At 46.5% G+C, this 17,399-nt stretch overlaps 1 protein-coding gene across 4 annotated transcripts in view; it reads right to left on the bottom strand.

The window, feature by feature from the left end:
* Nucleotides 1-1,627: 1,627 nt before the first annotated feature.
* LOC139407378 (RNA-binding protein 25-like) overlaps nt 1,628-17,399 on the bottom strand; it is a 30,605-nt gene continuing 14,833 nt past the window's right edge. For all 4 annotated transcript variants that reach the window (XM_071151108.1, XM_071151107.1, XM_071151105.1 and 1 more), the window contains exons 7-17: nt 15,689-15,775; nt 10,293-10,570; nt 10,100-10,217; nt 8,452-8,541; nt 8,078-8,151; nt 7,687-7,837; nt 6,928-7,495; nt 3,397-3,713; nt 2,866-2,964; nt 2,720-2,767; nt 1,628-2,540 (exon numbers count right to left, since the gene is read on the bottom strand). In XM_071151108.1, coding sequence (XP_071007209.1) covers nt 2,448-2,540; nt 2,720-2,767; nt 2,866-2,964; nt 3,397-3,713; nt 6,928-7,495; nt 7,687-7,837; nt 8,078-8,151; nt 8,452-8,541; nt 10,100-10,217; nt 10,293-10,570; nt 15,689-15,775 — 1,923 coding nt within the window. In that variant the 3' untranslated portion in view covers nt 1,628-2,447. The remainder of the gene's footprint in view (nt 2,541-2,719; nt 2,768-2,865; nt 2,965-3,396; nt 3,714-6,927; nt 7,496-7,686; nt 7,838-8,077; nt 8,152-8,451; nt 8,542-10,099; nt 10,218-10,292; nt 10,571-15,688; nt 15,776-17,399) is intronic.

The raw sequence follows: 17,399 nt of genomic DNA, 5'->3' as shown, positions 1-17,399 counted from the left end.
TGTTGCCAAAAAGTTCAATTTTGGTTTCATCTGACCAGAGCACCTTCTTCCACATGTTTGGTGTGTCTCCCAGGTGGCTTGTGGCAAACTTGAAACGACACTTTTTATGGATATCTTTAAGAAATGGCTTTCTTCTTGCCACTCTTCCATAAAGGCCAGATTTGTGCAATATACGACTGATTGTTGTCCTATGGACAGTCTCCCACCTCAGCTGTAGATCTCTGCAGTTCATCCAGAGTGATCATGGGCCTCTTGGCTGCATCTCTGATCAGTCTTCTCCTTGTATGAGCTGAAAGTTTAGAGGGACGGCCAGGTCTTGTTAGATTTGCAGTGGTCTGATACTCCTTCCATTTCAATATTATCGCTTGCACAGTGCTCCTTGGGATGTTTAAAGCTTGGGAAATCTTTTTGTATCCAAATCCGGCTTTAAACTTCTTCACAACAGTATCTCGGACCTGCCTGGTGTGTTCCTTGTTCTTCATGATGCTCTCTGCGCTTTTAACGGACCTCTGAGACTATCACAGTGCAGGTGCATTTATACGGAGACTTGATCACACAGGTGGATTGTATTTATCATCATTAGTCATTTAGGTCAACATTGGATCATTCAGAGATCCTCACTGAACTTCTGGAGAGAGTTTGCTGCACTGAAAGTAAAGGGGCTGAATAATTTTGCACGCCCAATTTTTCAGTTTATGATTTGTTAGAAAAGTTTGAAATATCCAATAAATGTCGTTCCACTTCATGATTGTGTCCCACTTGTTGTTGATTCTTCACAAAAAAATACAGTTTTATATCTTTATGTTTGAAGCCTGAAATGTGGCAAAAGGTCGCAAAGTTCAAGGGGGCCGAATACTTTCGCAAGGCACTGTATATATATATACACACACACACACTACAATCCTTACATATTTTATGGTTTGACTGGAAGATGAAGTAATAAACCATTCCTTCTCCTTTAAGTTGATCTGACCTCGAGCTCCTTGATGTCTAATTCAAAACTCTCCACCCGTATCACCTATAGTACTCCTGTGACTGCCTCCTGTCCACCCAGCACATTCCAAAGCCATCTGTCTCCTACAGATAACCATTCACTTCTGATGTAACAACCATTTGCTATCACTCCTCAGATACTATAGTATCACTGATGTAACAACCATTCTCTATCACTCAGATACTATAGTATCACTGATGTAACAACCATTCTCTACCACCCCCCCAGATACTATAGTATTACTGATGTAACAACCATTCTCTATCAATCCTCAGATACTATAGTATTACTGATGTAACAACCATTCTCTATCACTCAGATACTATAGTATTACTGATGTAACAACCATTCTCTATCACTCAGATACTATAGTATTACTGATGTAACAACCATTCTCTATCACTCAGATACTATAGTATTACTGATGTAACAACCATTCTCTATCACTCAGATACTATAGTATTACTGATGTAACAACCATTCTCTATCACTCAGATACTAGTCTTACTTCTGATATATCTAGGATAGCAATGTTCCAAGAATCCAACATTAACAATGACTTTCTATTCTATTGGTTTATGCACTGAGCCAGATCAAGACCTTTCTCTATTTACAAAACCAAGTACACAGAACTATAGAAAATCCTCTTTATTCAAAACAAATTTCCACTGGTACAAAAAAAAACAAAATGGAGACAATGTTTTCACAAATCACAATCATTTCAGCTGGTGTTCCAAATGAACCTTTCCTATACAGTGTTCTGTCAGGTGTTACAGTATGAGACCAACCAATCACAAGTCAGGAAGTAAGACCTAACATTCAGTATCTGGCCCATCATCCTCAAATAGCATTTTTAGAAAGTATCGTTTGTAATACAAAAACAAACCTACTCCACATAAACAGAAGTTTCAGCAGATGCCAATGACTAAGCATTTGAGATGTTATAGAAGTTGTGGATGTTTCTAAGTACTAATATCACAAAACTATAGAAAAACTGAGACCAGTGAGATACCTTTCAGTGAACCTCCTTCCCACGGCTTGGTAGCCATGTTGTCTTCTTCAAACGTTAGCTGCTTATCTGCCAGCTCCATCCCAACCCTCGGGACAGGCAACTCAAGCCAAGAGACTGTCGTCAGGCCATTGTCCAAGTGGTTGCTTGCATGCATCTTCAATAAGCACTTAGTCAAAGTCATTCAAGCACATACACATGTAGGCTGTACAGTCAGCAGCTGTAGTAGAGATACATGTACCAGAGTCTATTGGAATAATGAGAAAACGGGAGCTCAATATTGTCCATAGGAGAAAGCCATTGTTGGGGTATTAGGATGAGCCCATTCTTTGATTTTAGGCTGCTCGAATGGAGAAGCAGTCTTTTTTGGTGACTAACAAACACTAAAGTTGGATTACTCTATTAGAAAAAGTTGGATGTTCGTTCTGTGCTTTCTTGGGTTTCTTATTTCACCAGCCCAATCTTCTTGGCCTCTGTTTCATAGATCAATAACCTCCACATCTTGACTATGAAGACTTCTGCTTCTTCATCCAGAACCTTGGTGTAAAGAAACAGCATTTCAGTTGGATCAATAAATTAGTACTTTTTAAAGACTCCGTTTTAGGGCATCCATCTAAACTTGATGATCAGAGTATCAAAAATGACCAAATGTAGTTTTAACAATAAGCTTAAGCTGAACTGAGACCATTTTGAGAATCTTTGTTTGGGATACTCACCATGGCAACATCATCCAAGATACCCTGTGGTGTACCATGAGCCATCACCTGGGGATAAGAGGTCAAAATGAATGAATCAGAATGAACTCCTATACCAAGAACACCCACTTCCCCCAGTAGATTGCATCACAATCAAGCTTACACACCTTTGAGCAGACAAAATCCACTAGCGTAGCCTCCTCTTCTCCAATGTACTCAATTATCTTTTTATTGATCCAGGGACGTATGCGTCGATCCATCAGAGTCTGGGAAGGATAGACAGTCAGACATACAGTTCTTTAGTCACTGCACCAGAGATGTCTATCAGTATTGTAAAGAAACATATTATCAAAATGTTTGTCAAAGTAGAAAAAAATGGCTATATCACCAATTCCCCTGGACTTATCAAACCAACCAGTGTCATTTTTCCTCTCTGGTCTCTCCACCACTGCCATATCTCCTCTGGTCGCCCCACCACTCTAGCCTGGTCGCCCCACCACTCTAGCCTGGTCGCCCCACCACTCTAGCCTGGTCGCCCCACCACTCTAGCCTGGTCGCCCCACCACTCTAGCCTGGTTTCCTGTCTATTTCAGCCCTCTTGTCAACACGTTATGGAATCAGATGGCAAGAGAGGAGCAAGCCTGGAAACCGGGGTATTGCTACATCCTATCCCTCATCCCAATCTCGTTGATCTTTACCGAGTCCACAGCAGACCAGTCCAGCGGGTAAGAGAACAACTCCGTCTTGCCCGTGGGGATCTTCTCGATCAGGCTCTTGATGTGCTTGCGCTTCTCCTCAGTGTTGGCGCCCTTGATGGCCGCCAGTCCAGAGGCGCCGTCCACCACGCTCTGGAGGTTTTTGTCATCGTCGCCATAGTCCAGCGGCACCAGCTTGCGCTTGCGGGGAGCCTCGTCCGCCTCCTCGTCGTCGAATTTGTTGAAGACACTGTCCACAGTGAGCTTCTTGCGTTTGATGGCCACATTGGGCTGGCTGGGGCTGGTAACATTAGGGGCTCCTGTAGAGAGAAAGATATTTTACTCCATGAAGAAAGGCTTAAAAATGTCAAATGCAGCCGTGTTTATCTCAATATAATTTCTGGGTAACAATTAAGTACCTTACTGCGATTTAATTCAAATGGGTTTTTTTAAGAAAGAAAAAAAGAAGCAATTCCTCAAGCAAGAATTTAGCTAAGACTGTCTGGGTGGGGAGGGGGAAAGTAAAACTAGCCATTATTGGCAGAGGTTTGGAACTCTTTCCTATTGGTTTACTAACTCATTTACCACCTGGTGATGTTACCAGGCCGGACAAAACTCCATCTCACCAAAACAGGCTGAAATTTCAGGCGGTCTTTTCTCACAGCTCTTACACTAAAATGGCATTTTCATTTTCACAATATCACTGTATTATTCTAATCTCAGTGTGGAACTGTAAAACACAGGAAAAACACCTTTTTGACAGCAATGGACCTTTAAAGTTTGACTGAAATAGGACGGTTACATTTAGTTGATATAGACAGCAACAGGGCTTTTAAAGTTTGACTGAAATAGGACGGTTACATTTAGTTGATATAGACAGCAACAGGGCTTTTAAAGTTTGACTGAAATAGGACGGTTACATTTAGTTGATATAGACAGCAATAGTAATAGGGCATTTTTGTCGGCACTAAACTCTGCCATGGTTCATTGGGGGAAATGTTTTTGTAGTTTTTGTTGTTGATAAAAGCCCAAAATAAGGTCAGAGGTTAACACAGGCCGAGGAGATCTGATACGTTTTGTTGTATGACATTAGCTAACGTCACTTTTTGTAAATTTTGAAGCATTTATGTAATAATAATAAAAAGCACAAGGTTCATAATTCATGTTAGCGGAATGATATTATCTCATAGAACAAAACGTATCAGATCTCCTAAGCCTGTGTTAACCTCAGACCTTCATTTCAGCATTTATCCTAAAATCCTAGTCTCTCCCCATTGGAATGGCTGAACACACCAGAAGTAACACATTTCCACACAAGCTCACAGAGCAGGACCGCTGAACCGCATGGCGCGTAAAAATCATCTGTCCTCGGTTGCACACTCACTACCGAGTTCCAAACTGCCTCTGGAAGCAACGTCAGCACAAGAACTGTGCATCAGGAGCTTCATGAAATGGGTTTCCATGGCCGAGCAGCCGCACATAAGCCTAAAATCATTGTATTCAATGCCAAGTTTCGGCTGGAGTGGCGTAAAGCTCACCGCCATTGGACTCTGGAGCAGTGGAAACGCGTTCTCTGGAGTGATGAATCAAGTTTCACCATATGGCAGTCCGGGGAATCTGGGTTTGGTGGATGCCAGGAGAACACTACCAGCCTGAATGCATAGTGCCAACTGTAAAGTTTAGTGGAGGAGGAATAATGGTCTGGGGCTGTTTTACATGGTCCGGGACCCTTAGTTCAAAGGAAGGTAAATCTTAACACTACAGCATACAACAACATTCTACACCAGGGGAACTCAACTCTTACCCTACGAGGTCCAGAGCCTGCTGCTTTTCTGTTCTACCTGATAATTGTGTCCCTGATTAGATGGGAACAATGACAAAACATGCAGTGGAACTGACTTCAAGGTCCAGAGTTAAGATTGAGGGTTCTAGACGATTCTGTGCTTCAAACTTAGTGGTAACAGTTTACGGACGGCCCTTCCCTGTTTCAGCATGCCGATGCCCCCGTTCACAAAGTGAAATGGTTTGTGGAGATGATTGTTGTGGGTGAACTTGACTGGCCTGCACAGAGCCCTGACCTCAACCCCATCAAACACCTTTGGGACAAATTGGAACTCTTGACTGCGAGCCAGGCCTAATCACCCAACATCAGTTCCCAACCTCACTAACGCCTTCGTGGCTGAATGGAAACAAGTCCCTGCAGCAATGTTCCAACATCTAGTGGAAAGCCTTCCCAGAAGAGTGGAGGCTGTTATAGCAGCAATGTTCCAACATATGGTGGAAAGCCTTCCCAGAAGAGAAGAGGCTGTTATAGCAGCAATGTTCCAACATCTAGTGGAAAGCCTTCCCAGAAGAGTGGAGGCTGTTATAGCAGAAATGTTCCAACATATGGTGGAAAGCCATCCCAGAAGAGTGGAGGCTGTTATAGCAGCAATGTTCCAACATCTAGTGGAAAGCCATCCCAGAAGAGAAGAGGCTGTTATAGCAGTAATGTACCAACATCTAGTGGAAAGCCTTCCCAGAAGAGAAGAGGCTGTTATAGCAGTAATGTACCAACATATAGTGGAAAGCCTTCCCAGAAGAGAAGAGGCTGTTATAGCAGTAATGTTCCAACATCTAGTGGAAAGCCTTCCCAGAAGAGAAGAGGCTGTTATAGCAGCAATGTTCCAACATCTAGTGGAAAGCCTTCCCAGAAGAGAAGAGGCTGTTATAGCAGTAATGTTCCAACATCTAGTGGAAAGCCTTCCCAGAAGAGAAGAGGCTGTTATAGCAGCAATGTTCCAACATCTAGTGGAAAGCCTTCCCAGAAGAGAAGAGGCTGTTATAGCAGTAATGTTCCAACATCTAGTGGAAAGCCTTCCCAGAAGAGAAGAGGCTGTTATAGCAGTAATGTTCCAACATCTAGTGGAAAGCCTTCCCAAAAGAGAAGAGGCTGTTATAGCAGTAATGTTCCAACATCTAGTGGAAAGCCTTCCCAGAAGAGAAGAGGCTGTTATAGCAGCAATGTTCCAACATCTAGTGGAAAGCCTTCCCAGAAGAGTGGAGGCTGTAACAGGTGCAACAGGGGGACCAACTCCATATTAATGCACATGATTTTGGAATGAGATGTTCAAGGAGCAGATGCCCACGTACGTTTGGCCATGTCGTGTATCTGTCATCATTTAACGACAACGAGGCGTGGTCTGTGCTTGTAACGTGCTAGCATTCGAGGGAGGGTTAGGGAGAAGGTGTTGTGGGAGATGATTGGTTGGTAGATTAGTTAAATTAAGCTAATGCATCAGGAGATTCTCTGAATGAGAAAAGTTTGTCAGGCAAACTAGCTATATGGCTCAATCTAAAATGAATGGTATAGAGTCTTATTCCTGATTTGTTCCCATCTTTCCTATTCACTAGGGATTGAGACACTTCACTGGATCTACACAACAGATATCATACATATCCTGGTAGTTAGTCAGCAATATAGTAGGTGTATAGTTAGGTCCAGAATCATCTGAAGATATATCTTCTACCGCCAGTCTCACAGACAAAACTCACCCAGTTTGAGACTGAGACCAATCTTGGGGCGGAATTCGTCCTGAGGCAGGGCCTCGTGGGGGGGCGGGGCCTCGTGAGGGGGAGAGTTCTCGTGAGGGATGATGATACCGCATGGTGACTCGTCCCCGGGCGTGTTGGGAGTGGCGCCCCCGCTGGCCGACGACACAGAGGGGGCTGCCGTGATTGGCCGCAGGGTGGGCTTCAGGCAGGGCTTGAACCCCGATTGGTCATCGTCGTCAAACTCCTCCCCCTCTTCCACGTCATCATCTGAGTGGCGGTGGGGATGGTGGTCCCCTCGGTCTCTCTCCCCTCGCTCTCTCTCCCTTTCTCTGTCCCGGTCTCCTCGCTCTCTCTCCCTTTCTCTGTCCCGGTCTCCTCGCTCTCTCTCCCTTTCTCTGTCCCGGTCTCCTCGCTCTCTCTCCCTTTCTCTCTCCCGGTCTCCTCGCTCTCTCTCCCGGTCTCCTCGGCGGTCACGGTCCTCCCGTGGCGCCTTGTGTACCCGCTCCTCCTCGGGATCTGGCTCCAGCTTCACCGGGGGCTGGCGTAGACGCTCTGCCTCCTCCTCCATCTGGACCAATCCGAGAAGAGAAGCAGTGAGACAAGGGGAAAACACAGTCAGGAATGTGGATACACACAGACACACACATAATGTTTATGACCGCCAGATGAATAGAGACCTGTTTACAATACAGACATATAGACAATGAGGAGTAAATGACCTTGAGGCATACACACAGTCACACACACTCTCTCTCTCACCCTGCGTATCTCGGCCTCGGGGTCGGGGTGTCCCTCGGCCAAAAGCCTCTGTCTGATCTCCTCCAGCTCCTCCTTCTCTCTCTTCCTGTCGCGCTCGTCCATCTCAGTCTCCTTCTCCCTGTCTCGCAGACGCTTCTGCAGCGCGCTGCCCCTAGGGGCGGCACAAGGAACAACACCTTATATAACAGCGGCCCTGGCACGCATGTCTTCAAAATGTTGGAAGTAGAGCTGTTACTTTCTCTTCCTAAATGTCCTATAGAAAAAAAGTGTAATAATGTCAACATTTCAGGCCTTTATCCACTATCAACTCCATTATATCTCCTTTTCAGATTTGTTTTCTATAGTATGTAAACCTAGAGGACTGTGTCGCGTTCAACTTCATTATGGTCACCTGTAGAACTTAGGGTCATCCCTGTCGTCATCATAGTCCTCCAGGAACTCCTTCAGACGTTTGCCTTCTTTAGCCTGTAGAAGAAGACAAGACACCCGATTAGCCGATACACTTTGGTCTATTTGATTAACGTCTCACACATTAAAGGCTTCAATTTTCAAACTCACACATGCATATGAATATGTCAATGGTAGGACCCATCAGGTCAGGCTCAGTGGTAAACCTGGGTCCTATTCAGTAGGGCGCAGCGTAACAAAACGTTTTGCTACGGACAATGAACACTGGCGTTCCTATTAGACAAGTTCAGGTTGTACCCTCCCCCCGTTTTAAAAACGTTTTCTCCCAGGAGAGCTGTGTGAGAACAGGGTTCCTACCATCTCTCTCCTACGCTCCTCCTCCCGTTCAGACTCCTTGGAGTAGTCTCGAGCCTTCTTCCTCTCGCGGATCTCCCAGTTCTTCAAGCGCTTCAAGACAGACACGAGACATTTAGCAACATTTCACAGCCAACACACACACACACACACACACTATCATGATCACACTCAACTGTAAGCACCATGGATGCAAACTACTGAGGGCCCAAACAGGTATCCCTTTTTTAGTTGCACTGAAACATGCAATAAATCTCTGCTGGGTGGAAATGCAGGTTTTAACTAATTAAACAACAAAGAATATGATCTTAAATGATCAGTCTCGGTGTGTAAAATAAAGTGGTTAATGTAAACCTAACTCACAGCTAAAAAAAATTGTAAAGAAAGCAATCTAATGTTATTTGATTCCTAGACTTTACTGCAAATTATACTCAAGTCTTGTGAAAAAAACATTACACGAATATTGCAGTTACCATGACAGCCTTTATAACAGAACGCTTGTGACCACACACACAAATATTGCACTTTGTGGGAAAAAAAACTCTATTATAGTGGCAACTATAGTAGACATCGATCAAGTGCACAAGGCTACATTGGAGCAAAAATAACGTTGACCGAGTAAAAAATGAAATAACTCCCACGTGTCACTCTCAAGTTCAACACAACTAAAGCATCATCTTTGGGCTGCACATTATTACATTGTACACGTTCTGCCTGTGGACATCTGTTCTACAATGTGCCAGCAGGGCATGATACCCTTTGTTGGCATAATGGATCTCGTTCAGGCAGAGAGAACACCTGGCATACCCCTTTTATCCACTGTATTGAAGACGTGAGAAAGAGGGAAAGTGTGTGGTTTTCCTTTCACCTCTATAGTGGCATCCAGCTTAAGCCAGGCCCAGCTACACTTCATCCCTGAATCCACAAGCAACACTTCATTTTCAACTAATTCTCTCATTCTGAAAATGAACCACATACTGTAGAGGGAAAACATTCGTTCCCAGATAGTAGTTAGATCGTTAGTAGTTAGATCGTTTGTAGTTAGATCGTTAGTAGTTAGATCGTTAGTAGTTAGATCGTTAGTAGTTAGATCGTTAGTAGTTAGATCGTTAGTAGTTAGATCGTTAGCAGTTAGATCGTTAGCTAGTTAACACCCAGACTGCCAGGATCCAGTAAGCAACTAACATGTTATAACGGCAATGAGTTTTATGCCAGTTAATACAATAGCAAATTGGTTCGGTTACTAATGTGCTCATCTCATGTTGTAACGTTAGCTGTCTAACTTTATTAGCAAGCTACTGTAATTTTGACACCATAAACTCAATTATTTGATCAGTTAAGTTGGCTAATGTTGCTCAACATTTACCTGGCTAGCTAACGGAGAATTCGATCCATCTAGCAAGATACTTCCTCCCTCACCTTTCCAAATGCCAGTTGTTTTTCGGTTACAGCTCATCATCACCTTCTCACCCCTGTCTCCGTGGTCAGGCCTCTCACCTACCTCTTCGTTATCGTTCAGGGGACGTGCAAACTGCCTTTCCACTCTCCCGTTGTCCAAAGCCCCCCCCCCCAACTTCTCATCAGATCTAGCCAAATCACGTAGGTCACTACTTTACATCCCTGAAGCACTACTAGGTATGTGAGTACCTACTTCTTGGTAGGCTGCCTCCTTGTCTCTGAGCTTCCTCTCCAGCCTTCTCCTCTCGTAGACCTCCTCCTCATCCTCCTGGTCACGCTTCTTGTCCTTGTCGCGACTCACCTCTCTGTCTCTGCAACATCACCAACATAGTTAAATACCAATCATTCCTTTACAAGGGGATTTCCGACTTTATTAAAACACACACCTGGAGTGGCTGCGGTCTTTGCTCCTGTCGCGGCTCCTCTCCCTCTCCCGTTCTCGCTCTTTCGTCCGGTTGCGGTCACGATCTCGGTCTCTGTCACTTCTTTCCCGTTCTCTCTCGCGCTCTCTCTCGCGCTCCCTCTCCCTCTCCTTCTCACGCTCCTTCTCCCGCTCGCGGTCCCGTCGCTCCCTCTCACGCTCCCTCTCCTTGTCCCTCTCCCGTCGCTCGCGCTCAAACTCTGCACGCTCCTTCTCCTTCTTGTCCTTCTCCTCCTCCAGTTTCTGCAAAAAGAACAGAGGAGGTTGATAAGTTGGAGGCTCCGGGAGTACAGCCATGCCAACAGAACAGGAGCACAGTGAGGCTGGCTCACACGTCTCTATAAATGCACAGAAGTGGATCTAGAAGTGGTTTCCAGGCTCTGGGGGCAGAGGGGACTACTGTAACAATGTGGATTCCTATTATCTAAGGATGAAGTAGTTGATAGTGTGACATTTTGGCACAACAGGTGCTGTATGGCAGGGCTTAGAGTTTATGGGAAAACAGGTGCTGTATGGCAGGGCTAAGAGTTTATGGCACAACAGGTGCTGTATGGCAGGGCTTAGAGTTTATGGGAAAACAGGTGCTGTATGGCAGGGCTAAGAGTTTATGGCACAACAGGTGCTGTATGGCAGGGCTAAGAGTTTATGGCACAACAGGTGCTGTATGGCAGGGCTTAGAGTTTATGGGAACACAGGTGCTGTATGGCAGGGCTAAGAGTTTATGGCACAACAGGTGCTGTATGGCAGGGCTTAGAGTTTATGGGAACACAGGTGCTGTATGGCAGGGCTAAGAGTTTATGGGAACACAGGTGCTGTATGGCAGGGCTAAGAGTTTATGGCACAACAGGTGCTGTATGGCAGGGCTTAGAGTTTATGGGAACACAGGTGCTGTATGGCAGGGCTAAGAGTTTATGGGAACACAGGTGCTGTATGGCAGGGCTAAGAGTTTATGGGAACACAGGTGCTGTATGGCAGGGCTTAGAGTTTATGGGAACACAGGTGCTGTATGGCAGGGCTTAGAGTTTATGGGAACACAGGTGCTGTATGGCAGGGCTTAGAGTTTATGGGAACACAGGTGCTGTATGGCAGGGCTTAGAGTTTATGGGAACACAGGTGCTGTATGGCAGGGCTAAGAGTTTATGGGAACACAGGTGCTGTATGGCAGGGCTAAGAGTTTATGGGAACACAGGTGCTGTATGGCAGGGCTAAGAGTTTATGGGAAAACAGGAAAACAACAAGCTGTCCCTTGTCACAAGACCCAGTACTTATTTGTCCTTGTCTAATTCTTGTATTTCTTTCCCCAGACTACCTTGTGGGCCAAATCAAAGATCTGTCTTGGGGCCAGATGCAGACCTCTGATTGTACTATAATTGTTAAACAGGGTGTCTTACGAGCTAACTAGAGACACTGGAAACCACTGAGGTCAAAGAAGACATCTTGTTGGCCATGTCAAACATCACAGGCATTCACAACTAGAAAAAGCCCCTTGCTTGAGAGACGATGCTTTTTCTCCTCAAAGTCAAGTGTCCTTATTACAGGAGAAACAGAAAGAAAAAGCGTCAATCCTTTTGTTAAACTAGTTGTTGGTGACTTACAGGTGTGGAACTACGGAGTTCAGCTCTTCGCTGCCCCTACAAGCCTATACCAGTTAGGCCTGGGAGGAAACGCAGGTCAAACGGTCCACAAACGAAACATCATGAGATTCTCTCACGTCTTTCTCAAGCAAATCATCAAAAAACAACCATTAACTTCAGATGGGGTCACATTGCTGAAAACAAAGCTGTGAAAAATCCTGGTACATCTTTTTACATACTGTAGTTATATCACATTTTTTTGTACAGGTAAATTAAGTTGTAGAGACTCTTACCCCTGCTTCAGTCTTCGGTAGTCCTCCCATGACTCACTTTCCCAGACACACTGACATTCTTCCCTCCTAGTAGCTACACCCATGGCTCCCCATGAACTCTGAACTGATCTACAGCTACAATTATAAGCCACACATTCTGAATGCATTGTGTTTCTCATGTATGTGTCAGGTTGAGACCACAGGATTCCGATAGCTGTCTGCTCTTGTTGGAAAGACCATTGGTCCATAATGAACAACAGAAGGTTGTACTGATCAGAACTGCAGAGCCATGGATCTAGCGCAGCTTAAGACCAAAACAATAGGAAGAAGGAGAGAGGGGTGTGCGGGGTGGAGAAGAGAGAGGGGTGTGCGGGGTGGAGAAGAGAGAGAGGGGTGTGCGGGGTGGAGAAGAGAGAGAAGGGTGTGCGGGGTGGAGAAGAGAGAGAGGGGTGTGCGGGGGGCGGGGTGGAGAAGAGAGAGAGGGGTGTGCCCCCCGCATGGAGAAGAGAGATGGAGAAGAGAGAGAGGGGTGTGCGGGGTGGAGAAGAGAGAGAGGGGTGTGCGGGGTGGAAAAGAGAGAGAGGGGTGTGCGGGGTGGAAAAGAGAGAGAGGGGTGTGCGGGGTGGAAAAGAGAGAGAGGGGTGTGCGGGGTGGAAAAGAGAGAAGGGTGTGCGGGGTGGAAAAGAGAGAGGGGTGTGCGGGGTGGAAAAGAGAGAGGGGTGTGCGGAGTGGAGAAGAGAGAGAGGGGTGTGCGGAGTGGAGAAGAGAGAGAGGGGTGTGCGGGGTGGAAAAGAGAGAGAGGGGTGTGCGGAGTGGAGAAGAGAGAGAGGGGTGTGCGGGGTGGAGAAGAGAGAGGTGTGCGGAGTGGAAAAGAGAGAGAGGGGTGCGGGGGGGAGATGGAGAAGAGAGAGGGGTGCGGGGGGGAGATGGAGAAGAGAGAGAGGGGTGTGCGGGGTGGAAAAGAGAGAGAGGGGTGCGGGGGGGAGATGGAGAAGAGAGAGAGGTGCGGGGGAGAAGATGGAGAGGAGAGAGAGGTGCGGGGGGGAAGATGGAGAGGAGAGAGAGGTGCGGGGGGGAAGATGAGAGGAGAGAGAGGTGCGGGGGGGAAGATGGAGAAGAGAGAGAGGTGCGGGGGGGAAGATGGAGAAGAGAGAGAGGTGGGGGGGAGATGGAGAAGAGTGAGAGGTGGGGGGGAGATGGAGAAGAGTGCGAGGTGGGGGGGAGATGGAGAAGAGAGAGAGGTGGGGGGGAGATGGAGAAGAGAGAAAGGTGGGGGGAGATGGAGAAGAGAGAAAGGTGGGGGGGAGATGGAGAAGAGAGAGAGGTGGAGGGGAGATGGAGAAGAGAGAGAGGTGGGGGGAGATGGAGAAGAGAGAGAGGTGGGGGGGAGAGGTGGAGAAGAGAGAGAGGTGTGGGGGAGATGGAGAAGAGAGAGAGGTGTGGGGGAGATGGAGAAGAGAGAGGGGTGGGGGGGAGATGGAGAAGAGAGAGAGGTGGGGGGGAGATGGAGAAGAGAGAGAGAGGTGGGGGGGAGATGGAGAAGAGAGAGAGGTGTAGGGGGGAGATGGAGAAGAGAGAGAGGTGTGGGGGGGAGATGGAGAAGAGAGGTGGGGGGGAGATGGAGAAGAGAGGTGGGGGGGAGATGGAGAAGAGAGGTGGGGGGGAGAAGAGAGGTGGAGGGAAGATGGAGAAGAGAGAGAGGTGTGGGGGGGAGATGGAGAAGAGAGGTGGGGGGGAGATGGAGAAGAGAGGTGGGGGGGAGATGGAGAAGAGAGGTGGGGGGGAGATGGAGAAGAGAGGTGGGGGGGAGATGGAGAAGAGAGGTGGGGGGGAGATGGAGAAGAGAGGTGGGGGGGAGATGGAGAAGAGAGGTGGGGGGGAGATGGAGAAGAGAGGTGGGGGGGAGATGGAGAAGAGAGGTGGGGGGGAGATGGAGAAGAGAGGTGGGGGGGAGATGGAGAAGAGAGGTGGGGGGAGATGGAGAAGAGAGGTGGAGGGAAGATGGAGAAGAGAGAGAGGTGTGGGGGGGGAGATGGAGAAGAGAGGTGGGGGGAGAAGAGAGAGCAAAGGTACTATGGGCATGGCTGGAAGAAAATTAGTCAATCTTGTTCCTGGATCTAATTGGTTAGTCTGTCTTCCTACTTCAACTTACCTTGCTCTGTGTTCTACTGGTGGCAGCTTGGGCATAGAGTCACTAATTAACTGCATGTAGGCCATAGGTACATTACTCTCCCCTCGTATTTTAACCATAGGCCTTACCATTCACACTTCAGACAACATCTCATTGTGTAGTAGGAGCACCTTTACTGCAAGTCTACTGTTGTAAATAATGAACTTTGAAGACAACTCAAATAATGGGCACATGAAAATGAAGAGGGTGTATGGCAATTGGAATCAGGTGGAAAAGGAGACAGACAAGTTAAACAAGGGAGAAAGAAAGAGCTAAAGTAACAGAGAGAAAAAAACAACGAGAGAGAGAGAGAGAGAGAGAAGCCCTAACACACACACACACACTCATCGACAGGGTGGGTTGGGACTTACCCGACTAGTCTTCAGAACACAGGGTGCTGTGGAGGGGCGCCCCCCCTCCCTGCTATAACAGTGGTTATTGAGTCTCAGTGACTTTCACACACATTATTTAGAATAAACCATTACAGAGGACTCACACAGGTTCACTTGCCTCTACGGCTTGGGGATAACATGATAAAATGTTGGAAATCGAATCAGCATGGTTCTCTGTCCCCATGTGGTAAATAGGAGCAAGACCAATGTCATGTTGACATGTATCTAATGGAAATGGCTGTGTATTGTTTAGAGGTTCTCCTAAGGTTCTCCTAAGGTTGCAGTCACCAACGTATGCCAGAGTGCCTGTGCAGTTGCCCCTATGCGAGTCTTCGAGGGGGGGGCGTCCAGTATATGTACAAAATAAAGGAAAGCTCATACTTACATCCTATCCTCGACAACTTTTTCCAAAGCTCTGAGATTCATCTTGCTTTAGTCACCATATGATGTCTATCATAATGGTTGGGTTTAATGAATAGATTAGCTTTAAGGTAACTTTACATTGTCGCCATGCATTTTGTTTGTGTGTGATGAATGACTTATGGATCTAACCATCTATACTGTCACACCTAAATACCCTAATATACACAAATAAGTGTCCCGCCATCACACGAGTCAAATTAGGTTTGAAAACGGTGACAATACTAGAAATCGGACAACTATTCGTGTTGGAACAGACTGTAGATAACATTGAAATGACATGGTAAAAATCCAGATATTTCTAAATTTCTGACATTGCCAATTAAATCAGATTTTAGAGCAATGTATGCAATATTTTGGTAGAAAATGTTTACTAATTCTCCCATCCTATATTTAGAGTACAATCATGAAAAGGTCTTTGTGCAAGTGTCCACTAGCGGTAAGTGTGGAAACTAAAAGGTGTACTACTAGCATGTGCAGCTTCTTTTCCCAAACCTGCAATGTGAGTGAGAGAGATGAATACGGTACTGTACCTTGTGGGTGTCACGGAATTTACTGATCTCTCTGGAAATCAGGTCTCTCTTGTCATCCTCCAACCCGTCAATTGCGTTGATATCCTCCTAAGGGACAATGGGATGCAGGCAGATGGGACATTGTTCAGGGTCATGCTGTCAACTGGGGACCATTTCTTACACAGAACCCAAACCGGCTGCATGCACGCGCCATCGTGCATACATGTATTTTGTCACCCCTACACCAAACGCGACACGCAGGTTCAAATATCACAGCAAACTGAACCAATTACATTCAATTGGAGACAGGTCGAAAAGCATTAAACATTTATGGCAATTTAGTTAGCTAGCTTGCTAGCTAATTTTTCCTATTTAGCTAGCTTGCTTTGCTGTTGCTAGCAAATTTTTCCTGGGATATAAACATTGAGTTGACTTCTATTTTAGCGCCTGGCAACGCAGACGCTTGTTGGCGAGTGCGAGCAGTGTGGGTGCAATAATTGAATAATATAAATTTCTAAATGTATTTTGCACTTGCGATGCGAGCGGTGTAGCCAGCCTGTTAGCGTAGTGTAGCCAGCCTGTTAGCGTAGTGTAGCCAGCCTGTTAGCGTAGTGTAGTCAGCCTGTTAGCGTAGTGTAGCCATTTACACAGATCACACAACCTGAAGAAACACCTAGAGCCGTGGGCCAGTTTCCCAGACACAGATTAAGCTTATTCTTGGTCTAAAAAGCATGCTCCAGGGAGAATCAACATTGTAATAGCTTTTAAATCCAGGACTAGACTTAAACCCCGTCCAGAGCTTTGTGTATCAGTAAATGTATAATGTGTCCAAATACAATATCACAACCTCAACCAATGCATATCAGGTTACAGAGAACGGATCCCCCCCCAGAGTGATAACAGAGAAAGGATTCCCCCCCAGAGTGATAACAGAGAAAGGATTCCCCCCCAGAGTGATAACAGAGAAAGGATTCCCCCCCAGAGTGATAACAGAGAAAGGATTCCCCCCCAGAGTGATAACAGAGAAAGGACTCCCCCCCCAGAGTGATAACAGAGAAAGGATTCCCCCCCGGAGTGATAACAGAGAAAGGATTCCCCCCCCAGAGTGATAACAGAGAAAGGATTCCCCCCCCAGAGTGATAACAGAGAAAGGATTCCCCCCCAGAGTGATAACAGACAAAGGATTCCCCCCCAGAGTGATAACAGAGAAAGGATTCCCCCCCAGAGTGATAACAGAGAAAGGATTCCCCCCCAGAGTGATAACAGAGAAAGGATCCCCCCCCAGAGTGATAACAGAGAAAGGATCCCCCCCCAGAGTGATAACAGAGAAAGGATCCCCCCCCCAGAGTGATAACAGAGAAAGGACCCCCCCCCCCAGAGTGATAACAGAGAAAGGACTCCCCCCCAGAGTGATAACAGAGAAAGGATTCCCCCCCAGAGTGATAACAGAGAAAGGACTCCCCCCCAGAGTGATAACAGAGAAAGGATTCCCCCCCAGAGTGATAACAGAGAAAGGATCCCCCCCCCAGAGTGATAACAGAGAAAGGATCCCCCCCCCAGAGTGATAACAGAGAAAGGATTCCCCCCCCAGAGTGATAACAGAGAAAGGATTCCCCCCCAGAGTGATAACAGAGAAAGGATTCCCCCCCCAGAGTGATAACAGAGAAAGGATTCCCCCCCAGAGTGATAACAGAGAAAGGATTCCCCCCCCAGAGTGATAACAGAGAAAGGA

Source organism: Oncorhynchus clarkii, chromosome 4, assembly GCF_045791955.1.
Source record: "Oncorhynchus clarkii lewisi isolate Uvic-CL-2024 chromosome 4, UVic_Ocla_1.0, whole genome shotgun sequence".
Lineage (NCBI taxonomy): Eukaryota > Metazoa > Chordata > Actinopteri > Salmoniformes > Salmonidae > Oncorhynchus > Oncorhynchus clarkii.
This window is presented reverse-complemented; position numbering and strand designations above follow the sequence as displayed.